The 26,120-nt window shown below is 39.1% G+C and overlaps 1 protein-coding gene across 2 annotated transcripts in view; it reads left to right on the forward strand.

Annotated features, from left to right (window-relative positions):
* The first annotated feature begins 2,623 nt into the window (after positions 1–2,623).
* The window catches only part of PHACTR1 (phosphatase and actin regulator 1), a 258,904-nt gene continuing 235,407 nt past the window's right edge, over positions 2,624–26,120 (forward strand). For both annotated transcript variants that reach the window (XM_060682103.2, XM_060682105.2), the window contains exons 1-3: positions 2,624–3,099; positions 5,019–5,152; positions 20,011–20,157. In XM_060682103.2, coding sequence (XP_060538086.1) covers positions 5,074–5,152; positions 20,011–20,157 — 226 coding nt within the window. In that variant the 5' untranslated portion in view covers positions 2,624–3,099; positions 5,019–5,073. The remainder of the gene's footprint in view (positions 3,100–5,018; positions 5,153–20,010; positions 20,158–26,120) is intronic.

Below are 26,120 nucleotides of genomic sequence, written 5' to 3' on the forward strand. Positions count from 1 at the left end.
AACCACTTCCTTTAAAATAGATGTCATTACTTCCTCCCTGAGAGAGGTGCCAGCAATTTCCTAATCCAGTTGCTTACATTCTGCAGGGAAACCATGAATCCCAGCCCCAGGAGGAACCGCTCATACTGCAGAGCATATGAATGTCTGTCGGCTTCCAGTCTCTTTTTCCTTCCCTTCCAGGATCTGAATCATTATAGCAACAGTTATAAACACAATCCAGTGATTAGAGGGAGGTAAGGCAAATCTGTTACCAATACATCAGTGTGCACTTTAATCTTTTATATACCAAGCATTCAAAAAGGAGGTTATTAATTTGATCTTTTGGAATCCTGCTTCTTAATCCTGCAAATTCCTTAAAGAGAATTTTGCATGATATGGAAAACAAAATTAGGTTCAGCTAATCCAGAATCCAATTTTGCTAAAATCCAAATGGCAAAATTTCTATACTAATTGGCTTATAATTCATTACATTTGCATTTTTCCTTATAAGAGGAACATACATTGATTTCATTCCCAAATGTAATCTGTGACAGAAAGGTTTCCCATTCATGTTGTGATCACTGCCTCTGCCGGCTCAACTAATCTGAATTTCCTTTCTTCTCTTACTTTTTGAAAGAAAAACAACAACAATGTATTATTTAAAGCACATAGGTTTTGCAATATACTAGGTTTCTAGTGTAACAATTTACACAATTAGCTGATACAGTTGTTCTTCTCTATACAGAAATTTAATATTTCTCAGCATCTCTTTTGTTGAAAGATGGTAGAATTGATTTATATAGCATCAATTGACTGAAAATGGGGAACTCAATACATTATAATATTGTCTGTTTCCTCACCAGGTGCACATACCCTTCTAATGAAATGGAAATATTTGTTTCCCCTTTCGATGTACAATTTAACCTTCACCTGATAAATTTCTCAAGGGAGATAAAATCCAGGAACAGTGAATTTTGGCTGGTTTATCATCTTAGTGGGTAAGAAGGATTCTGTAGCTGGGTGACGCACAGAGAAACATGATATAAAAGCTATGCAATGATTTATACATAACCATAGAATACTAGATTGAATTTCTTGAACGTACATTACATTAAAAAAATGTAATCGAGACACATTTGTAATCGAGAGACTTTTGAAAGCTTATTTATTAGAAATGGGCAACTATTAATTCAAAGAAAAAAGTTTGGTGAGGGTGAGGTTTAGTCAGGTTCGGAAGCATATTTATTGTGCCATTATATAGAACATTCATCAACATTCTACCAAATGTGAGCAATATCCCAAAGTGGAAATCGTCTGGCTGAAGCATCAGTTAAAATCTTGGGGCAGAAAAAGTGGTGAGTTGTATAGGGCAGGGGTCTCCAACCTTGGCAACTTTAAGACTTGTGGACTTCAACTCCCAGCTTTGCTGGCTGAGGAATTCTGGGAGTTGAAGTCCACAAGTCTTAAAGTTGCCAAGGTTGGAGACCCCTGGTATAGGGGAAAGAGAAGACAAAAGTTTGATTCCTGGACAGCCACAATAATCAAATGGCTAAGCCAAGAAGACAGACCTCAGTTAAAGCAAAGGAAATACAGTAGTAAATAATACAGGTAGTCCTCAACTTACAACCTTTTGTTTAGTGATTGTTCAAAGTTACAACAGCACCGATAAAAGTGACTTATGACCAGTTTTCACCCATATGACCTTTGCAGCAGCCACATGGTCATGTGATCAAAAAAAAGGCTTGGCAACTGGCAGGTATTTATGATGATTGCAGTGTCATGTGATGACCTTTTGCAACTTTCTGACAAACAAAGTCAATGGGGAAGCCAGAGTCACTCGACAATCCTGTTACTGAGTGATTTACTTAACCACTGTGACAAGAAAGGGGTCAAGATGGGGCAAAACCTGCTTTTACCACTGCCTTGCTTAGCAACTGAAATGTTGGACTCAATTGCGATCGTAAGTTGAGGACTACTTATAACCCAAGAAGCAGGAATACAATGCAAAAGTGGTCAAAGAAGTGGTATGACATAGAGCAGGGGTCAGCAACCTTAAACACTCAAAGAGCCACAAAGGTCCTAACGGGAAGCCCCCTGTTCAATTCTGGAGCCAACCGGAAGTCCGGTTCCCCCACACAGAGTCTCCTCCTAGCGTGGCATCCTTTTTCCTCTACCTGTCCTAACTGAAAACCCTATCAATTGTGGAGCTGACTGGTGTCGGGGAGCCACAGCAGAGGAATGAAAGAGCCACATGCAGACCCAGAGCCGCGAATTGCTGACCCCGACATAGAGAAAGGAGGAGAGGGCTGCCAGAAAACTTCCTACCAGGAAGAATTGGATGGGGAGAAAATTCTTCAGAAGATCTAAGAACAGGAAGAGGGGGGAGAGAAGAGTTCCAACTTTTCATAGTTATTTAAACTCATCTGTGAAAGGTTTTGTTGAGGATTCTTGCGGATGCAAATCGCAATAATCAGAATAGTTCGACTAGGGTAGGGTTGTTACACACACACACACACACACACACACACACACACAATCAAACATACAATCAGTGGCTTTTCATGAGCAATTGTTGCCATGCGTTTCCAAAGGGAGGAGGAAAAAGCAGGTTCTGCCTGAGAGAGAGGTTGGAGGGGAGAGAGAGAGAGAGAGACTCTGCATTTCATTTTAGAAAATGCCATTTATAATTGCTCACACTGTTACTTGGCTCAGAAGATGAGTTGCGTTGCTTGAAATCACACAGCATATTTCGTCCTGATTAACAAATACTCCAAAACCTTTTCAGGAACAGTGGAGAAGACAGACGGGATAATTTTTTTTAAAAATGTAAATAAAATGGAAAGGATAGCAGGAAAGAGATAGACGAGCCAGTAATATAAAGCTTCTCTTCCTGATCCCCCACCCACCCCTTAATTTTCTTTAATTAGCAGACAAACATATTCTGAGAACAGGGGCTCTTTCATCTCATCTCTGGGCAAAGGACTACCAAATTCAGGTAGCAGGTTGAGAGAAGCCACTTGCTGGAATTGAGAGAGGATTTAAAAGAATCCTACAACAGAGACCGACCGCTTAGCTTTACTCGATGGTATATAGGACGATTCAGCAAAGGACGTGATATTGGTGAGTATTGTACCATTCCCCCCCCCCTAGAAACAGACTTGCTTTCTTTAAAACAAAATATCTTTAGTTTGCTCCTGCTCTGTATCTTTTGAATGCTTGGGGGTGGGCAGGCGGGGGAAGGGGAGAGAAGCTTTATAACATGTATTCCCCCCCCCCTTGTAAATCTATGGTGGCAGCTCTTCATTGTCCTTATTTCCCATTCTGAATGAACATTTTTGGCAAACTAGGGGGCTTAACCTTTGTGCTCACTTTTCATCGCTGAAACATTTCTAACGCATCTTACTTTATGGCATTATTGAAGGAGGGGAGAAGCAAGCCTCAAACTGCTAGGATGGTAGTTCTTGATAAGAGCTGGTCCTGGTCACTGAAGCCTTTTATTGCCTTGCGTGTTTCTCATAATGTAACTTTATAGCCTCATTACTCTTTTGGTCAATCATCAAAACGGGGCAAACGGATGAATAAATGACTAGGCAGGAAGCACTGATATAAGTTAATAATTGTGTTTGTGTGTTCTTAGCAATTTGGTGCAAAACAACGGCAGAACAAAAGAATGGAGGAAAGTGGGACAGAATCTTCATTTTCATACAAATATTCTCATTCACAGACCCACATTCACGCATACCACATACACACATATGCTGTTGTTGAGAAAGTTTGTTTAGTAGATGGAGCTGGGGGGGGTCTGTCTGATCATCTTGAGGGTAGTGTCACCTTCTGTTGCCTGGTAACGTCCTTCCCTGCTGTTTTGCTATCAGATAAAATAAGCCCAGTCAATGTTATACATTATTCATCTGCGTTCCAATCAAATAATCAAAATTATTTGCTTGCACTGGGGAATATTTAACCAGATCAAAAGAATCTGGACTGGAAAGCACTGGATTATTGCCACTGGCAGGCAGTTTTTGGTATGTGTCCATATATGTCTGTGTGCATGTGTACACATACACACACATTATTATTAGTAATTATATTTTGGTGTTATCAATACTAGCAGAAACCTATACTGAAGAATTGCAGAGGTTGGCTGATTCCACAGGCATGTAATTACCAAAATCAGTTAATGCTAACTATTGAAATTAAAGTGCTAAATTAGGTTAATAGAGTTGGGTTTTTTTTTCTTTTGAGATATACACTCTTAAAAGATCTTTAGAAATGCTAAGAAAAGGAAACCATCTGTTTCAAAGCATTTTTAAAAGAGAAGAATGCAGTAAAATCTATGTCTACATATAATTGTTTGGCAAATGCTGCACCTAAACACATAACATAACTATTTTGCAGAGGAAGAAAACTTATAAACCAGTGAAAGGTAAGATAGATCCAGGATTGCTGTTTTAAAAAATACTGTGTGCATATCTGTGTGTCAAGAAAAACACTACACCTCAGAACTCAACTTTTACCAAAAACCTCTGACAATTGGTAAGGCTAATTACTGTCTCTAGCATTTAAAACCTGTCAGTGTGAAGTCATTTTAACCCTCCCTCGTGAAATCTTTAAGAATTTAAAATCGACTGACTCATTTCAAGCAAAAAAAAATATAAAAATCTAATCCTCTTGGAACTACCATTCCCCCCCCCCCCGTAAGCTGTAATTGTTATAATTTCTTTGCTAATAGATATCTGGGTTGCTTAGAATTTTAATGCAGTTAACATAATATAGTAACCGTCAATACTTTTAAGAGGAAAGCAGATAGCAAGAGGTGTTTTAAAGGATGTGTTTTATATACAGAAACGCCTAAGATCTAAAAACCTTCATGATACATGAAGGTATATATATGCGTGTGTGTGTTTTATAGCGATAAATATTGGGGGAATTCAATGACTATGCTAGGTTAACATAAACATTGCATATATGTTCATTAAATTAAGTTACTTTAAATATTGCAGGGATTTTATATTTAAAGATATTTCTTCCTTTTTCAGGAAACTGGCTATATCAATTTGGGCAGCTGAATAACTGACCGCGAAATCCTCCAAGATGGATAGTCCATTCAAGATGGATTATCTGCTGGATGTCGATGCTGCTTACCGGCTGTTTTACAGTCAAGGAGCTCAAGGTATTGTTTTGAGATGGATATTTTTGCACTGCTCACCATTAAAGACATGGTGGCCCTCTGGTGGAAAAGGCACCAGGGAAAATTAAAGCTCCTTTCTCCAGAATGAGCTGACAACTGAAGACATCAAGGCAGCTTGAGGTCTAAAACTGTATAAAGGAAGTATTTATTTTTTTAAATGTGGAAATATGATATAAATAAATAAATAAATAAATAAATAAATAAATAAATAAATAAATAAATAAATAAATAAATTTATTTCTATACCGCCCTTCTCCCGAAGAACTCAGGGCGGTGTACAGCCTATTAAAAACACAAAGACAAACATCAGTTAAAAATAATTAAAATTATTACATAATTTTGGCTCAGATTTAATATGCAAAACAGATTGGTAGAGATTGTGAACACAAGCTGTTCTAGATCAGCTGTCTTCTTCAAACAGAATGATGGGTGCCTTTCTTTCAAATAATAGTAAATGAAACAAGATAGTGGTGGCAAAGGGCCAGCACTCCAAAAAAAAAGAAAAAAAGAAAAGAAAGAAAAAAAGAAAGAAAGAAAGAAAGAAAGAAAGAAAGAAAGAAAGAAAGAAAGAAAGAAAGAAGACAAACATTGATACACTTTTCCTGGCCCAGATTGAAGCCAATGTATAATAATGTATTTTCAAAGTTTAAAAAATATCTAAAGATTAAGCGTATGACTAATAGTCTATTCTATTCAAGTCCAGTCCAGTTCAGTCCATCCCACCCCATCCCATGCTGTCAGCTTAATGCTGAATCTTAGTAATTAAATAGATGGACTTTCTCTAGGATGATACTGTAAATCCTCAACATGGTGTTTTGTGATTTGCTTAGTAAAATGCAGAAGGGGTTTAGCATTGTGTTCTCTCATAGAGTCTGAAATTATGCCTTTGCTGTTATCACTAAAGTGAACCAATATACTACAATTATTCTTCCTGGGATTGGCTCTTCCAGACAATTTTTAAAGATTAATAGCAAACAAAACAATGGAGAATATTAGACAGGAGGGTTCGTATAATCGTATATGTATATGTATATGTATATGTATATGTATATGTATGTATATGTTTTCTTTTCTTTTCTTTTCGTAGGCCTTTATGTATATTTTTCTTTAGCCAGGTTCTTCCTACGTATACCAAGATTTTTATGCAGCCCTATTTCAGTGAAATCCCAATCCACTAGTTTCTAGGCTTTCTTTTAGAAAAGAAAAAAAGGGGAAAAAAGCCTAGAAACTAGTGGATTGGGATTTCACTGAACTAGGGCTGCATAAAAATCTTGGTTTACGTAGGAAGAACCTGGCTAAAGAGAAATACATACATACATACATACATACATACATACATACATACATACATATGTTTGCCTTCATACCATACCGTATTTGTTATATAAGGAATGTAACAAATATGGTATGGTATGAAGGCAAAAATTAGCTAGTCCTTGACTTATGACAATTGAACCCAAAATTTATGTTGCTAAACAAGACAGCTAAATGAATTTTGTTCCATTTTAAACCTTTCTTGCCATAGCTGTTACGTGAATCACTGCAATTGTTAAGTCAGTTACACGGTTGTTAAGTAAATCTGACTTCCCCATTGACTTTGCTTGTCAGAAGGTCACAAAAGGGGATTACATAACCCCAGGACACTGCAATAGTCATAAATATGAGTCAGTTGCCAAGTGTCTGAATTTTGATCATGTGGCCATGGGGATGTTGCAACAGACGTGTGAAAAATGGTCGTAAACCACTCTCTTCAGTTCCATTGTAACTTCAGTCACTAAATGAACTGTTGTAAATCGAGGACTATCTATATTGTACATGAAATAGATCTATGTTTAAGAATGAACAAGTATACATGCCTCACATTTATTAGAAATGTGGCTATTGTCCAATGCATACATAGGCTCCTTTTAACCTTCAAAATGGGAGATGCAATCTTCCACTGTTATGATTTGTTTGGTCATCTATACCTTTACAACTATTTCCCTTGTGGGAAATATTTAATCCTAAAGGATAAATTCAAATAAATTCTTTCATCAAAGGTGAAAGGACAAAGGGACATTATCAGGAGAATGGAGGCAGTAGAATGTGCTCAAGGAAAATATAAGAAAACTTCTAAAGGCATATGCAAAAGATTGATGGAGATATAATATTTATTTGATGGAGGTATAATATTTATTGTCCAGATGCTACCAAGATTTGCAGAAAGCAAATTCTAGTGATGTTAAGTCATTTATTTATCTCAACCCATCACCAGCCACCACAACATAACAATTGGACTTTTGGGCAAAAACTTTGGAGATGGGGAAATATCAGGATTTAATGAATTAGTTAAAGAGCTGTGTAACCAAGCAATGCCATTTTAATTGATCATTTGGGACTTGCCATTTTTATTGAAAGGGAGTTCACTTTACACTGTAAAGTCTTCACAGCCATCCTCTTGCACAATTGGTAGAAAAGAAGAAATGTAATGTAACTGTGGAAAGTTGGAGGAAATAGGGTTTGCCTCAAGAATGTCTTTTCTTTTGGTGTTATCTTAATATTGGACCCATCCTTCAAAGTTGACAACTAATCCTAAAGAAAGGGCCAAGTTACGCATTACACTAAATATGCAGTTTAGGAGTGGAACTGCAGGAGGTGGAAAGGATATAGATCTTCTAAAGTCTTTCATCTACACCAGTGTTTCTCATCCTGGACAACTTTAAGATGTGTGGACTTTAATTCCCAGAATTCTCCAGAACTCCCAGAATTCTGGGAGTTGAAGTCTACACATCTTAAAGTTGTCAAGATGCGGAAACATAGACCTAAACCATTCTCTGAACAAAAAATGGGTTTTAATTCAGAAGAATTTACTTTTGAGAAACCATGCTTAGCTTCCATACTGTCCCTCTGAAATAATATTCAGATTGTGATGTGATCCATTAAGGATGTTCCTCAATCTGGGCATGAAACTACAGAGAACTAGCCAGAACAAAATAGTTCCCTGGTACTGAGCTGATCATGATATTGGCCTCTGTCCTTAGTGTCTTATTCCAAGGGTTTAAAGGACTCTCTGAAATCACTCCAAAGTTTAATTCAAAATCTTACAACTATTGTATTCTGTGATTATTGGAATAGGACCATTACCTCTCACGCATTTAGGCTTTGGAAAGAGAGAGTGAAGTATGATAATTTGTCAATGTAATCTATTCTCATCTAACAGACATTAGTGTAATGATATCCATTTTTAATAAAACCAACTTGTAATAAAAAGAACTTTAAGGTGGAATTATCTTTTTCAGCTTGAGTAGCCTGGGGGGATCTTGCTTTTTTTACCTTGTATCTTTCTGTACGTGGTTTTAAAAGAAAACACTTATCAAGTAAAGGTTCTCCTGAAAACTGCTCATAGTTGCTACTCAATTTAAATCACTTCAAAGAAACCCATTTTTAGAAAAAGCATGGAGTAACTGACTCTTCTTCAGTACTGTGATTAAGATATTCAACCCAAAAATTCTAATATTATAGAATTATATCATTAATACAACTACTAAGACAAGACCCATTCTCTTTCCCATGCTAAGAGATTTCTTGTAGGGGAAGTTGATTTTTGCTGTTGTGTTGTAATAAACACAGCAGTACTTTAAAAAGACCAGAGTTTAAAACGTGTGTTATCTATTTTACCTGGTTAGGTCACACACATTCTGCTGTATAAATAAATGTATGTGATTTAAAATAAAGTGGGATAAATAAGGCTATGAATCAATTGTGGACCCAGTTTGTGGGGGCAATAAGCTGACTTTGTATAAATATACAAAAAGTATGAAGGCTATTGCTGAATGCACTGTAAGCCGCCCTGAGTCTCCGGAGAAGGGCGGCATATAAATCAAATTAAAAAAAAAAAAAAAAAAAAAAAATTGTGCAAACATGAGCAGGATATTAATATTGCATTATTAATACATGGCAAGTTGTGTTGTTGCCAAAATGGAAAACCACATTCCCAGAGTAATAGTCGATGCTATATTTGAAATGCTTATTCTGTCCTTATTAGACTGTATTAACTGAATAACATTAATTGTAACTGGATTTAAAGTAAACAAAACAGTGGTGAAATCTAAAATTTGTTACTACCGGTTCTGAGGGCATGGCTTGGTGGTGGGGTTAATGTGACTGGGTGGGCGTGGCCAATTTTTTTAAAAAAACTTTTAAAACCATTTTTTCTACAACCTCTTCGGCGAAGAGGTTGCAAAAAAATGCTTTTAAATGGCTCTGACGATCCAAGCTGAGTTGCCTGATTGCTGATCAGGCAACTCAGCTGGGATCGTCAAGCTTGGATCGTCAGAGACATTTAAAAGAAAAAAAGCCTCTGATGATCGCATGGCTCAGCTGGGCATGGGGGGGCAGCATTTCACCCCTGAAACAAAATCATTTCTGAGTTCACTGACTTGCCCCCCCACCCCAACCACACACAATAGTAGTGTCTTTCTCACTTTCTGCCAGCAGGTGGCACTGCAATGGAAAAGGACTGTCTCTTCAGTGTGAATTTTCAACCAGATTCAATAACTGATTAGAGTACTCTTAATTGTGGCTCTTGTTTTACAAAAGTAACTGACTACTAAACTGAATAAAATAATGCATTTTCTCAATGTTAAAAAAAATGGAGGAGAGGAGGTATTTTCCAACATATACATTTTCATCTCACACCTCTATGTTATCAGAATAGGTTTAGTTCATTCAGTAATTGAAAGCCAATAGGAAAATTTCACTAATTACTAAATACCTTGTAATTTCTAATCCAATGATATTTTTATTTGAGATTATAGTTCATAATCCTAGCAGCATATGGGCCTGTGCAATGTTTTCAATTTTTTTTTTACTTCAAAGTTGTTGCCTAATATTGTGAAGGTTTTTGGATTAAAGACCAAAAGTTATTCCAGGCATGGACCGACCATCTGTCTGCAATTCTTTAAAGCAGCACATTTATTTTTGGGATAATGCAATGTTAAGAAAAGATACCACTACTTTAAGAACCTGCAGGCAGATGGTATGTTTGATTCTTTCAACTGTGCATTCTGAAGCACATTCTGAAATCAAATCCAGCACAGTGCACCATTATACCATACAACCAATACATCCCTTTCTCATTCAGGTTAAAATTGTCTCACAAAAAAATTGAGTTAAGTAAGAATTCAGTGTCACTATGCACAGTACGTATATGGGAATTATTGCTAGACCATAATAACTATAACAGGAGAGTCATAAGTGAAGTGGATTTTTAAGATGTAATGCTGGGCCTGCCTATGTACGCCATACAAAGTAGTATATTGTGCTCAAATTTCCTTTGTAATATCCTTTTGTAAAATAACATTATCAGACAATTTTGTTGGTATTTTTACTAAAGGAAAGGAATGGCACAAGGGTGTCTCCAATGCACCTGAAAAAAAGTGTCAATCTTTGGCAGATATTGAGGCGGAAAAGCCAAGGTGGCGCAGTGGTTAGAGTGCAGTACTGCAGCTACTTCCGCTGACTGCTAGTTCAGCAGATCAGCAGATCAAATCTCACCGGCTCAAGGTTGACTCAGCCTTCCATCCTTCCCAGGTGGGTAAAATGAGGACCCAGATTGTTGGGGGCAATATGCTAGTTAGTATACTGTCTTTGGTGTAAGCCGCCCAGAGTCCTCGGAGAGTGGGCGGCATAGAAATATGACTAATAAAATAAAATAAATAAATAAAAGGAGTAGATACTTTTGCAAATCCATTTCCACAGGACATTGTTTAATCTGGGCATTGTTCTGATAGTATTTTTGCAGCATGGTGTGATAATCAGGGTAAATTATACTTTTTAAAAGAACACTGGAGCAATTTAAGAGAAACTGTTGTTATTATTTTAGCTACCTTTAGATGCATGCTTTTTCTAGCCTTTAAAATTTCTTCCTATCAAATATTTATGTGTAGCCTTCCACCTTCCCTTTAATAAAGCATATGTCAGTTAGGATTCCTTCCCCACTCTGAACAAATTTGGTGTGAAACAGACTGGCTGGGGATGATGGAAGTCCAACTCATCTGGAAGGCAGGTTGGGAAGAACCAGTTCCCTAGCCGTTGGTCAGGAATTGACCAATTTAAGAAAATCGCCTGTAGGAGTAAAATTGAAATAGGTTATTCCTTTTCTCATAGAGGGAGTTGAGCTAGATAACCTCCAAGGTCCCTTCCAACTCTGTTACTGTTACTGTTAAATAAAATAATTTGCCCAAGGGTGCACAGTAACCACAGAGGTAACTTGACAGCATCAACTCCTATTTTTCAGCCTCACCTGCTACTCATTGAATAACTTATCTGTGAACGCATTACCTTTCAAATGCTTTATTCTGCTAAGTGTTTTAATTCTTCACCGCCTTGTTCATCTGTCCTTGTTTTAATTTAGAAACAACCGCAAGAAACACGTTCTGCTTGAAAAACATTGTCCCAAGGATTAATGCAGCCATTCATGTTTTATTTTCTATATGCTCAGCTGGTGGCATATCTTTCATAGATCAGTTATATGAGTTTTTCAGTCAAATAAAAGTGTACAAAATGAAACCAGGAAGTAGAATTTGATTTTATGAATGAAGGCAAATATATGTTTATATATATATAATGTTGCAGGATCCAATCTCTGTGAGAAGGTCCCAGAGGATGGGCTCCAGCATGAGTTCGAAAGCTCAGAAGACAAAACTTCAGGTCCTGGTGACTGACTCAGATTGAATCTTGCAATTTGATTTTAATTAATAGATGAGTAGCAGCATCAAACTCAATCTGAAGATTAGTTAACATTTGAGGAGGTTCTATTACTTTTGAAAATTTTAAGAGCTATTTGGTTGAAAACTGCAGTAGATAGCAATTCCTCTGCTTTTTGAATAAGTCATTTCCCAATTTACCAAGGGTCTTAAAGATATATTGGTCACAACTCTCGTAAAATCCAACCTGTATAGCCAATATTATATTCCAGCATCCCTGGAGGGCATCTGATTGGAAGGATTATATTATGACTTCCGAATCCTCAGACTGGTCACAAAAAATATTTTTATAGAAGGCCCTACCCATAAAAATGATTTACAGTGCTATTCTATGAATGTCTCCTCAGAAGAAAATCTCATTAACTCCTGAGGAGAGAAAGAGTGCTGTAGACTTATAACTAACTGTGTTTTTTGAGGTAGCCACTTACCGTCATTTGTGTTTATTACAGAAAGCTTCACTAAGGGAAGAGCAAGTTCTGAAAAGAAAATGGCAACAAATTAGAGTGCAAGATCATTATTTAATGAGCACTCTGACTGTCACATAATTTTTTTAAAAGAAAAGCTCTCAATTAACATCATGGGTATCCCAATTAAAATTAATTTATATAGATTTATCCAGAAAGTAACTCATTTAAAATCCACTTCAAAAAAATCTGTTTTCCCTCCTCTTCTGCCCCTCCCTACAAAGTTCTGATAAAATTATACATTTATAAATACAAATTTACTCACATTTGGGGAAGGGGAATGCCAGGTGTCTGAGATTTCTTTCAACTACAAATTTCTCCTGAAGCTAAACAGGTCAAGGTTTCTGGCTTGTTGGTAGAGTTGTAATTTGACATAAAATAAGTAAAATCCTTATTAGACTAGAATTTTTACCAAGGGGAAATAAAAGAATGTTTATTTACTTATTTACTTATCTATCCATCTCAATAAATGACTCTGGGCAGGAAAAAGAGTTAAATAAAAACAATAACAAACATTATAAAAACTAAAAGTACAGGCAGCTAAGAAACAATAATTTAAATCACTAACACAACCAAGAAGTGTGTCCCTTTGAATGTTCTTGAACAAAATATCATGGATTCATGAAAAAAAATATTATTATTAATAGTAGTGGTAATCAGTAATAGTAATAAAATTAAACGTATATGCTGTGTCAATCATTATGTATAATTGCCATTAATCAATTATGAAACAAACAAACAAGCCATTGAAAAACATGAAATCCTAGGGATCCACCTACATAGGAGAATTAGTTGAAGAACGGGGCTCTAATCCCTCAAAAATTTTAAGGTAAACATTCTTTTGAACTCAACTCATCTTCTAATAGACATACCCATGTAGTTTTCTAATCAACAGTTCTGAACTGGTTTGTGATTACCTCCTGCCAAATGTATTACATCTCATTATATAGATCAGTGTTTCTCAACCTTGGAAACTATAAGATACGTGGACTTCAACTCCCAGAATTCCTCAGCCAGCATAGCTGACTGGGGAATTCTGGAGGTTTAACTCCACACATCTTCAAATTGCTAACGTTGAGAAACACTGATATAGATTATACTTTATATCACTTTTTTGAAGATAATGAGGAATGTAGGCAAGGATTACATATAGGAATTGGGTATGTCTAGTTTAATGAAAAGAAAGACCAGGGGGGACATGATACCATTGTTCCAATATTTGAGGGGCTCCTATAAAGATGAGGGGGTCAAACTATTTTCCAAAGCACCAACAGGCAAGACAATAAACAATGTTTGGAAACTAGTGGTGGGTTTCAAAATTTTTTACTACCGGTTCTGTGGGTGTGGCTTGGTGGGTGTGGCATGGCTTGGTGGGCATAGCTTGGTGGGTGTGGCAGGGGAAGGATACTGTAAAATCTCCATTCCCACCCCACTCCAGGGGAAGGATACTGTAAAATCTTCATTCCCTCCCCAATACAGGGGAAGGTTACTGCAAAATTCCCATTTCTTCCCGATCAGCCGGGACTTGGAAGGCAGAGAATAGATGGGGGCGGGGCCAGTCAGAATTTCTGCTACCAGTTCTCCAGAACTGGTCAGAACCTGCTGAAATCCACCTATGTTGGAAAGTAACCAAAAAGAGAAGCAACCTAGATCTAAAAAGAAATTTCCTAACAGTGAGAGCAATTAACCAATGGAATAACTTGCCTTCAGGTGCTTCATCACTGAAGGCTTTCAAGAAGAAATTGGACAAATTGGACATTTGTCTGAAATGATACAGGATTTCCTACAGGGGGCTTAGGCTTCTAGGCCTCTGAGGTCCCTTCCAACACTATTATTTTATGTTCTATGTTCTACATCTTGGACATGCTGCCTAATTATCTCATGAGAGGGAGAATAGATGCCAGCCAATGATTTTCATTTTCAGAGAGAGTTGGGTCCCAAGACCCAAGCAAAAGCAGAAAAGTTAAATGGGAATTATCAGCCAACAAAACAAATGCTAAAAATCAAGTATGATAAAAATTAAGGGGGGTGGGAGGGAGAGAAAGATTAGGCATAGGATTGCCATGGCTGAATAAAAACTGTGGGGACCAGGGATTAATAATTGATTTCTAACAAGAGCTCTTTGACAATAGGCCTTGTTCTGAAGTATCACTTCCAATGTGCTTTTCTCCATCCCTTCATTCAGGATTTCTAGATGATACCCAATGGTGTAAAATTGAATATTGATACTGAATGTTTGACTGTTAGGCTGGAGTATCAGGCCTTCTGCATTAATCCAATGCCTTTGCCCCTTTTGGGTTCTTCTATAATATATGTATAATTACACATTTATAAAATACCTAAACATTTACATTTTGAAATGTTAAGTGCCTAATAGATCCATTTCCTTGTGGTTGTTTGATTAAAACAGCTGCTTATGTTTGATGGTAATAGTTTTCCAATTTTCACAGTACCATCTGCCCCAATGTCTTTATGCATGTGATAAATACCCACATGGCATTATTTGATGAAATGTATTGTTCTTGCAAATTGGTTTTGGAGTCTGCAAGTGCCTACATCCATTACATTCCACTTCCTTGCTGCACCAAAAACAAAATAAATACACTTAATGTCTCTGAGCCTAATCAGTGTTGTTCATGGAAGACATCAATAATTTGTTGTGGACTAGTACTAGTCTCAACTGCATTAAGTGCATATCAAACAATCATTTCTTGGGCCCTAGATAAGGACTAGTATGGATTGTGCTATCCGTTCCATTGTGCATCTTCCTTTGCACCACTGAAGGTAAGACAATACTTTTGATGCAAAGTCTCCTCCATCATTCTGGCATTTTTGCATGTTCAAGCCTAGAGAATGATTGAAGGCCAAAATCATGCTTAGATTGAAATTTTATTTATGTACTACTTCAAGAATCAAAAAGATGTTCTTTGGGGCACTGCTCATGCAGAAAAGTAATATCAGAATCTGAAATGTGAAAATATGTACTGTACTTCTCATTATTCCTCTCTATTCTGCATTGGTCTGAAGGCACTTTCACTATTGTGCCGAATCCTGGGCATCACATTTGAGAAAAAAAATCATCCAGATTGGAATAGGACCAAAGAGGAACAATTTGCATTATAAAGGAATGGGGAGCCCATAAATTTAAATAATAATAATAATAGAGCCAAAAGGGAGAAAATGTATGAGGAAGGCTGGGTAAATAGAAGGGGTGAAATGCTCCTGTTTCAGACTGGATCGCCTGATCCGGTAGCGATGGCGGAGGGTAGTTCGGAGAACTGGTAGCAAAAATCCCTGCCCCCCACCCATGCCCAGCTGAATCGTGCGATCGTCAGAGGCTTTTTTTTTTTACTTTTAAAAGCATTTTTTCTACAACTTCTTCGGCCGAAGAGGTTGTAAAAAAATGCTTTTAAAAGGTAAAAAAAAAGCCTCTGACGATCACAGCTGAGCCGCGCAATCATCAGAGGCTTTTTTTTGCGCACCACAGCTGATCACCCCCCCCCCCGCGCTGTTCTACTTACTGCATGCCTCCTTTTGGCATTTGGTGCGTGGTGCGCACTGAGCATGTGCAGCCAGCAAACCGGTAGTAAACCGGTTCAGATTTCACCACTGGTACCAGTGGTGGGATTCAGCCAGTTCGCACCACTTCGGGAGAACCGGTTGTTAACTTTCTGAGCAGTTTGGTGAACTGGTTGTTGGAAGAAATCATTAGGGCAAAGAACCGGTTGTTAAATTATTTGAATCCCACCATTGACTGGTACATAGAGTGCATAAAGTTGAGATGGGCAGCCATATAAAGTGAAATGAATAAATAAATGTTTGGATCAGGTAAAAGAAAAGAGGGAGAGATATGATAGCAATCTTCAAAAATCTGAAAGAGGAAAGTGAGCCAGAACTGATCAATATTGTTCCAGAAGACAGAACAAGGAGCACTGGGAATCTTTAAAGACAGAAAGTAGATATTTTTATTGGTCACCAGGTATCAGCCCTATGAAGTCAGAAAACCAACTTTAAAGAAAGTCGAGAACTTTATTTTATTGCGAATACAATGAATGCAGAACCTTAAAAGCCTGGTTGCATCTTACATCCCTTCCCTCTTATACCTCGGGAAGACTTGAATTTTGACTGGGTAGATTCAGGGGGGGATGATGGAGGCAGGTCTTGAGAATGTTATCTGGGAAGAGTTTGATCCTGTGACTCCCGAAGACATAGACAGGATTTTGGGTAGACTGAGCGCAGCCACATGTTTATTGTACCCGTGTCCCTCCTGGTTGGTGCTGGCCTCTCGGGATTATAAATGCTTCATTGAGTGAGGGTGACTTTCCCACCACCTTGAAAGAGGCGGTGGTGAGGCCTCTCCTCAAGAAGCCTTCCCTAGACCCGGCAGTGTTAGCAAATTATCGTCCAGTCTCCAACCTTCGCTTTGTGGCGAAGGTTGTTGAGAGTGTGGTGGCACGACATCTTCCCCAGTACCTGGATGAAACGGTTTATCTGGATCCATTCCACTCGGGCTTCAGGCCTGGGTACAGCATGGAAACGGCATTGGTCGCATTGATCATCTTTGGAGGGCTCGGGACAGGGGTTGTTCCTCTGTCCTGGTCCTATTAAACCTCTCAGCGGCTTTTGATACCATCGACCATGGTATCATGCTGCACTGGTTGGAAGAGTTGGGGGTGGGGGGCACTGTGTTGTGGTGGTTCTCCTCCTTTCTCTCCGACCGGTCACAGTCTGTGTTGGCAGGGGGGCAGAGGTCCACCCCGAGGTGCCTTATATGTGGGGTGCCACAAGGGTCGGTCCTCTCGCCCCTTCTGTTCAACATTTATGTGAAGCCACTGGGTGAGATCATCTGTGGTTTTGGGGTGAAGTACCATCAGTACGCTGATGATACTCAGCTGTACATCTCCACCCCGGACCACCCCAATGATGCTCTTGATGTGATGTCCCGGTGCCTGGAGGCCGTGTGGATCTGGATCGGGAGGAACAAGCTCAGACTCAACCCTTCCAAAACCGAGTGGCTGTGGTTTCCGGTGTCCCGGTATAGTCAGCTGGCTCCATCGCTGACTATTGGGGGTGAGATCTTGTCCCCCTCAGAGAGGGTTCGCAACTTGGGTGTTCTCCTGGATGCATGGCTGTCCTTGGAAGATCATATGATGGCCATGGCCAGGGGAGCTTTTTATCAGGTTCGCCTGATACACCAGTTGCGTCCCTTTCTGGACCGGGATGCCCTGCGCTCATGCCCTCGCCCCGTCCCGTCTGGACTACTGCAATGGTCTCTACATGGTCGCCCCTTAAAGAGCGCTCGGAGGCTCCAACTGGTCCAGAATGCGGCCATGCGGGTGGTTATGGGGGCGACTCGGCACACCCATGTAACACCCCTCCTGCGCAAGCTGCACTGGCTCCCGGTGGTCTTCCGAGTGCGATTCAAGGTGTTGGTCACCACCTTTAAAGCGCTCCATGGCTTAGGACTGGGGTACATACGAGACCGCCTGCTGCCAGCAACAGCCTCCCACCGGCCAATATGCTCCCACAGAGAGGGGCTCCTCAGGGTGCCGTCGGCCAGACAATGCCGACTGGCGACACCCAGAGAGAGAGCCTTCTCTGTGAGGGCACCAGTCCTCTGGAATGAGCTGCCCCTTGAGATTCGTCTCATACCTGATCTGCGTACCTTTCACCGCGCCTTGAAGACCCTCTTGTTCCAACAAGTCGGCCTGGCCTAATATGAATTTTAGAATGGGTGTATGTATGTTTTAATCTATGGGCCAAATTTTTATATATTCAATTTTAAATTGTTTTAAATTTTGTATATTTATATGTGTTTTAATATGGCTGTACACCGCCCTGAGTCCTTCGGGAGAAGGGCAGTATAGAAATCTAATAAATAAAATAAATAAATAAATAAATACCTCAGAGAACCAGGGGAGCTTGAAGAGAGCCTGCTTCTCTTCTGAATACTATCATCTTTTCTCAGGACCTTTCCTGAAAGGTCCTTTCAGCCCACTTTCCTTAGGTAATATTGTAGTTCTTGCCTAGTTCCCTCAAAATCATCTCCCAGATTCTTTACAGCAGGAGACATTGCCTCATAGTAAGAGATATTCGAAAATGGAACAAACTCCTTCAGGAAGCAATGGCTTTCCCATTGCTGAAGGTTTTTGAGTAGATGTTGGGATGGGGGCATATGTTGGGGTGCTTAAGAGTGGATTCCAGGGGATCTCCAAGCCCCTTTCTAACCTGTGCAGTTTATGATTCTGTAATTTCACTAGAAACATCTATCCAGTATTAATATAGATACTGAAATAGTTTCTTAGAACAGTTTCTCACACAAGGCAATTAATGTTGTTTCCTGCCTCCCAAGAAAGTCGTATAAAAAGTATTTATTTCATTTGTATGGTGTCCATTCCTGAAAGTTACTGAGGGCTACAAAGTGATTCCTTGAGTGTAGTTGTATAGACAAACTATTAATCAACTCAACCATTTTTTTAAAAAATTACCATTAAATTTTTTTTACCATTGTTGTTTGTCCAAATTCTGGGAGTGCTTGAATTTTTTTACTACAAAGGGGTTTACTTTGCTGTATCAACTAATCATATTTATAATTATTCATCATTTAGCAAAAATAGAGAGAGAACAGTTTTTTCTTGTAATCCCCTATGAACTTCAAGTCCCAGAACTTTGCCACCAGAATGGACATTGCTGTGAATCCTGGGAGCTGAAAGTCACATAAGTGGTTTATGACATTGCTGCTAAAACGACGTTCCCAGCTATAGACCTCAAAGTGTGTTTGGAATCTCAATTCCCAAAATTTTGTTGATGTTGCTGATGGAAACTCCCAAGAATTAGAATCCCAACCCCTCATTCTTGCATTAATATATATATATATTTTTTTTAAAGAGAGGTGCTGCTCAGGTCATGCATCACCCCAAGGCTTCACTTTCTGAAAACACCACAATGACCAAACACTAAACCTTAAAACATAATTTGCCAGCTACAATAACTGGCTTCAGACTTACACAGAACCAAGAACCTGCATTCCACCTTAGTGCAATCTGTACCCCTGCAGTGTAATGTGCAGTGTGTGTGTTTGTGTGTGTGTGTATAATCTGCACAGAAAGAGGGTGGTCCACCTGATGCATTGCCATGTCAAAGGGTCTCACGTGTTTCCTCGAATGGCTTTTTCTTTTTTTTGCTTGCTGCTTTTCTCCCCCTACTACCCAAATGTACAAGAAAGCAACCAAGCTTCTCAATTTTTGATCGGCAAATCTCTGGACTTGAATGAGCCATTCTCAAGGGGCCGTTTTATCTGCAGCTTCCAAGCAAAGGGCCAGGCTTTGTTAGATTGGGTAGGGTCCCACGTGGAGCCTCACCCGCTTGGCTCAAGGCTGCCAGAAGGTGACAGGGCAGGGTTTCCAGCTCAGCTCCAATCCAGAAATCCTTAACGGGTTTTCCTTTTCTCTCCCCATCTCTCTCTCTCTCTTTTTTTTTTTTTTCTTCCACCCCCCTTTCCCTCCCTCCCTCCCGGTGTCTCTCCCTCACTGTGTCCCTGCTCCTCTCTTTCCTCTTCTCCTCCTTTGCGTGTGCGCCCTCCTCCTCCTCTTTTCCACCCCCACCCCTCTCGCTGCTTCCTCTACACCAGCTCGCCGGGCGACCCTGCTCACCGTACCCACATTAATGGCGGCTTCTTCCGAAGAGGACATAGACAGGAGACCCATCCGGAGAGTTCGGTCCAAGAGTGACACGCCTTACCTAGCCGAGGCCAGGATCTCCTTCAATCTCGAAGCAGGTGAGTTGGCGCCTACCCCGCCTCCAGCGCAAAGCCCTTCGCCCTCCCTCTCCAAGCCGAAAGCGGCGGCTGTTTCTTGCACTCCCCCGCCCTCTTTGTGTCTGCCGGGTTGGGGGTGTGTGTGGGGGGGAAGACGTGCTCTTGCTGCAGGAATGTGCCTCCCTGACACGTCCTGGCTGTCACACACACACGACAGACACAGACACATACACACGCGGTTGGCTTTTTTCCCCCCTCTCCCTCTCCTCCTCCTCCTCCTCCTCCTCATCTAGATGCTGGTGTAGTACAAAGCACCCGCGCGCGCGCGGACACACACCCAATGGAAAGGAGCCTGAGAAGTGCTTGAGTGAAAGTCTGACATTTCCTGCCAGGATCTGGAAGCCGGTGGAAGTGATCTCAAACTTCATAGGGTGAAGAAACCCGCACTGGTGCTCATGCCAGCTATACCTGGCAGAATCCAGCTTTCAGCTTCTCTCCTATTCCCCTAGTAGCCCTTTCTGAATGCTCCTCACGCCTCCCCCACCCCTCTCCTTCCTTCAGCTGACACACTTTCTCATACCCTCAAATTTCACCTTCTCCCTCTGGGGGCCTTATTTCCTCTTCAGGTCTTCCAAGGTCTTCTGCATTCCCTTTCCTGCACACAACCTGTTAGCTTCCAGATTTCCTTTTAGTCCTGCTTGCATTTTCCAACTCAAACTTCCCATCGAACCCAGAAGACTGGTTTGTGACCCCTATCATCTAGGACAGAAGTCTTCAAACTTGGCAGCTTTAAGACCTGTGGACTTCAACTCCCAGAATTCTCCAGCCAGCATAGCATAGAATTCTGGGAGTTGAAGTCCACACGTCTTAAAGCTGCCAAATTTGAAGACCTCTAATCTAGGAGGAAGGGGTTGAGGGTGATCCCTCACATCTGCAGGTTCTCAAGTTGGGAAGGGCTACTTTCCCTTCTCTTCCTGCCTTCCACCTTCTCCCAGTCACCTTCCTGGTGAAGAACCCCTTACTTTCTCATTTGGTTTTCCTAAGCTGGTCCATCTCCTACCACAGCACGGTATTTCAAATGGTTACTAATTATTTATGCAGTGGTTTGTACGATTGCTCATGATTACCATCTACTGAAATCATACCACTAGTGCTTTTTGTCACAAGAAGGTATGAAACATGAAGTTTTGCCTCTGTCCTTTTAAGTTCATATTAAAGATACAGGAGCAAAGCCAATGAGACTTGCCTCCACTTTGGGCCAGTGGTCATGCTCTCCTCCAGCTCTAACTCATTTCTCACCATATTCCTCTGGCCCACATTAATTTAGCTCACTGATTGCATTACCAATTTCTATGTCTTTATATTGTTCTTTCTCTTTAATGTGCATTGACTTTTTCTTCCATACCAAAAACCCATCCAAGATTTTTGTCTGAAATTTGACCCTGTCTCTGGATATACTCTGGATATACCCTGTTTCTGATATACTTTAGTCCGGGCCTGATTATCTGGCCCACAATTTAGCCCTGGATTAGTCTAGTTCCTTCAAGGGAAAGATTTCCCCTTAATACTTGCATCCCAAGCTATGCCTTTCTGTTTTATTATTATTTATTAGTTCGATTTATATGCCGCCCTTTTCCGGAGACTCAGGATGGCTTACAATGCATTAAGCAATAGCCTTCATACTTTTGTATATACCTGCTTAGTAGGGCTTTCAGCCCCCCCTAAGCAGTGTTCTTTTTTATACAAAGTCAGCTTATTGCCCCCACAATCCGGGTCCTCATTTTCCCTCCATTTGTCCTTTAATACTGCAGTTTTCAATCCTAATTACCCTCTCCTGTCACCTGTTTTTTCCCCAATTCTGAAGGATGACTAGAGAAAGGGAAAGCTGTCTTTCCATTCTGAGCTCCAGTTCGCTTTTTGAAAATGTTAGATGCACATCTTTCTTGAGAAAGAAGCCACAGAAACCCAGCATTCCATAACAATTGTTTAGCAAAACCCACTGAAACCCAGCAAAATTCCCTTAATTAAATGTATGGATACTGATATCTCAGCATATCTATCTGCTGGAATGATGTTTCTCAACTCCTTAAAACATTGTTTGGACCAGGGCCAATGGTTTTATAGTGGTTTCTATTGAAATGTGATGTGTGCTTCTGCATCTCCAAGCCCTCGCTCACATTTTGTATCAAGTAAGATGTGAAATAGGAACAACTGTGCATATTCATTTGATCGGTTCATGTTCTGGACAGCATTGGTCTTGTCATATTGGATTACTTATTGTCTCTGGTTTACTTTAATAGCCCAGGAATTGAAAAATGTTTTGGATTATTGAAGACATATACTGATGACTAAAAAAGTCAGAGGATGAAAGATATTGTATAGGATAGGCATAAGATGTGTCATTGAAAAGGAGATATTACATGATTCCAAAATTGCTGAGTGCATGGTAAACAATTTTGTCATAAAAGTATTAGTTGAAAAAAAATCATCTTCCACCATTACTGGTACCTTACTTTATAAAAAATAAAAAAACAAATTCTACCATTCTACATCAAACTCAATAGATCCTTGCAAGTGGTTTTAATTCTAACCAAAGAGCAATCTGCACTGCCAACATTTCAGTCAATAATATATACAGATATATCTAGAAGGCATAAGTTTTCTTCTTCTAAATATTAGATTCTGTCATTGGTCTCATTTGGAAGAATCTGTATTCACAGAGGTATAAGTTATCAATAGAACACTGGAGGATGTTTTCATTAACCCATCTTGCATTTCATAGAATCATGGAATCATTTGATGCCTGGAGTTTAAAAATATGGTATCAATTGGTTGCTAAGCAATGTTTATGTTAATGTGCAAACAGTCTAAGAAATATGCTTGTAGTAGTCATAAAATGTAAAGCAAGGGTCCCTAGCCTGGATGAGGATAGTGATTTTATTAAGACTAACTATAAATAGAAGGTGTATAAGTGTGTATCCATTGGATCTAAAAAAGAAGTATATATATATATGTATATTGAATTGGATGGTGGTAGAGGTTGTTTTTACTCATAATCCACAAGAATAATCTTGCCATTGTCATTAATATTTACACAGGCTATTTGCATTTAAAAAAAATATAAAATGTTACTTGATGCTAAAAATAGTTTTTTTTTATTACACTATGAAGATATTTGTAGAATAAGATGGCATTTTAAGTAAGTATCACTGAGTTTTGCCTTTGGGTAATGCACTGCTCTTTATAGTTTCTCAACTGGAAAGTCAACTGGACAATTCTTTACATGCCAATAAGGTGTATAATAAAATATTGCAGTGTGGACTGTCCTGTTGATTTAAAAACAATTTGCTGTGTTCTCCTCCAAGATGTTCCATTTCAACTCCTTCCCAATTTCTTTTCTCCATTTCCACTTCAGTAGTATTGTTTGACCATTCCGCCTTCTCTGAGATGGTTTTGGGACTTTCTTCCTGTAAGTGTTTTCCCACCCTCAAGATGTATATTTCTGCAAATCTGGAAATCATTCAGACCTGCTGAGGTTGGTCTCCTGTATGTGGGGTGTGTCATTTTGGCTCTGGCTTATGAGTAAAAGAGAAAGGCAGGAACAGAGTTAGGAGAGGCGGGCGCTGTCCATTTCAGCATAGTGCTGAAAACGATGCCCTGTATAAAACAACGAAAAGGTACTTTCCGGTGAAGAATTATTTTTAAAGAGCTACATATTTATATACTGTGCTTTCATTTATGCCTGCCTTTAAATGCACCTGGAAGGAAGAAAAGAAACCATTTGTTTTTCTGTTTAACATTGCAAACAGAGCTAAAATAGTTCTAGAAGTATTAGAAAGGCTACCTCCTTTCTCACTTAATGCATTTATGATTACAGTCCTTTCTGTTCAACTGCTGGTAACATTGCTGTATTTGCCTGTCAGATGCTGCTTTTAGGATTCCTGAATCTGGTTGCTTTTTTGATTGTTTTTAAGAATATGCTGAATCATAGAACAGCCCTTGCTTATATTTGTATTTCTTCAACTGAATAATCAAAAAATCCATATTCCATATTCCTTGGGAAATGACTGGGGGCTAACAGTTTTGTTAGCTCTTTGAGCCAAAAGTTATTAGTATTATTTTAGTTATCTAAACATGTAAAGCCAAGCATGTGGTTTGGGAATATTCAGGATTTCCTTTTTTTTCCCCTCCGGAGTAATGCGGTAAGAGACAGTTTAACTGTCCTTCTAATCAAATTAGATGAATGATTGCCTTGTTTCATTAGATTAAATATTTTTTAAAAAAAATATATTGCATTGGCTTACATAATTTGATGGCATATATGGAAGAGAAAAAAAACTCCTTTGGGTTGAGTTCATTTCTTGGTGGCCTCATGGGTACATTCATGTAGTTTTCACTATCCAATCTAGACTAGCATCCTGATGCTCCCTAAAGATCTCCCATTCAAATACTAACAAGACCCAAAACAGTTGGATATATTCTATGTGCCACTGGCTTTATGTGATTCTACAGCTCTAGAACTTCTACAGATTCCCCAAACTCTCATGCTGGCTTCTCTAAATTTGAAGAGAAAAAAATCTTGTCCATCTAAAGAGAGTTCTTCTTTACAGCTTTCTATTAAAATGCGTATGAGCACACGCACACACATGCACACACACACACACGCACACACAGAGCACAATATATTTACTTTGGGCAAAAAGAAACTATGAAGTTATTATATACACATACTGGATTGTGTTTTTAGTGTTTCAAGATCTGTTGTCCATTGTTGTTGCAAATTTGTAAGCCAAACCTTGGGAAGTTCTGTTCCATGTTCGCAGAAACATTAGGATCCAGTGGACCATTGCTATACAGAAATGATTGGGAGCTCTGGTTCTTCTGTTCCTAACTTCTCTGAGATGACAGAGATGGTCTGCAGGAAAACTGTTCTGTTGAATGTGGTGACAAGATTTCACATAATTGATAGTTTGGTTTCCAATTGTGCAGAGTATTGTAGCTCATTAAACTGAGTGCAGTTTTGTACATCTACTCTATGAACACCGGAATGGAGGGAGCAGATCCAAAAAGTGCATTTTAATCTCCCTTCAAAGTGTAGATTCCTCAATGCCCCCACCCCTCTTTGCCTGGCTACAAATATAGCTAATAGTTGTTGATCTTGATGGGAATTAAAAAGGATAAAACTTTATTACAGGCAGAAGCCAGAGTCTCAAGGGAATTCTTTCCTGATCCTTTTTTTTTGGGGGGGGGGTGATAGAAACATGAGTTCCTTCTTTTGTTTTTAAAGGAATTATTTAAGATAGTCTTTGATAACAGCTTGTGTCAGCTTTCATTTATTCTGTGGCACAAATATTGTAGTTCAGCAAATATTCTGGGATAAACTTTGGATTTTAGTCATTATTACCTGCCCAGACAAATTAAAGACATTTAAGTGGTCCATGTGCCAAGATGATTTGGGGGGTTTTATCAACCTCATTGAAGACTCTATGCCCATTAATCCACAGCTAGGCATGCTAGTAAAATATATTATTTAGTTTATGCCAGAAGGAACTGTATTTTTTTAATATAAGTGATCAAAACAATAACATGGAATTAAATCATTTAGATAAGAGTTATCTAATGTTAATTGGCTCTGTGTGAAACAAATGTAGAGGTAGGTCGATTTTGGTAATTTTAAATGAATCCTTAAATATTTCTGTATTCTCTGATCATTTAAACTGGATTGGTCTTGTTATAAATTATTGATGCTTTATTAATTCAGCTCTATAGCTCTTTCAAAAGAAATTTGAATAGATTTGTAAAAAAAAAAAGGGGGGGTGATGGTTCTCACTAAATTATTAAACATTGGTGGTTATTTTCCTAAATGTTTGTCTCTGACTTATTTTCAAAACTTATGTATACAAGCCTTGGCAAAACATTCCCGCACAAAGTTCCATTGCAGATCGTTGCAGGATCAGGTTCAGAAATTGTGAATGTGGTTTCTT

The sequence above is a fragment of the Pantherophis guttatus genome, chromosome 3 (genome assembly GCF_059756535.1).
Source record: "Pantherophis guttatus breed Tessera chromosome 3, ASM5975653v1, whole genome shotgun sequence".
Lineage (NCBI taxonomy): Eukaryota > Metazoa > Chordata > Lepidosauria > Squamata > Colubridae > Pantherophis > Pantherophis guttatus.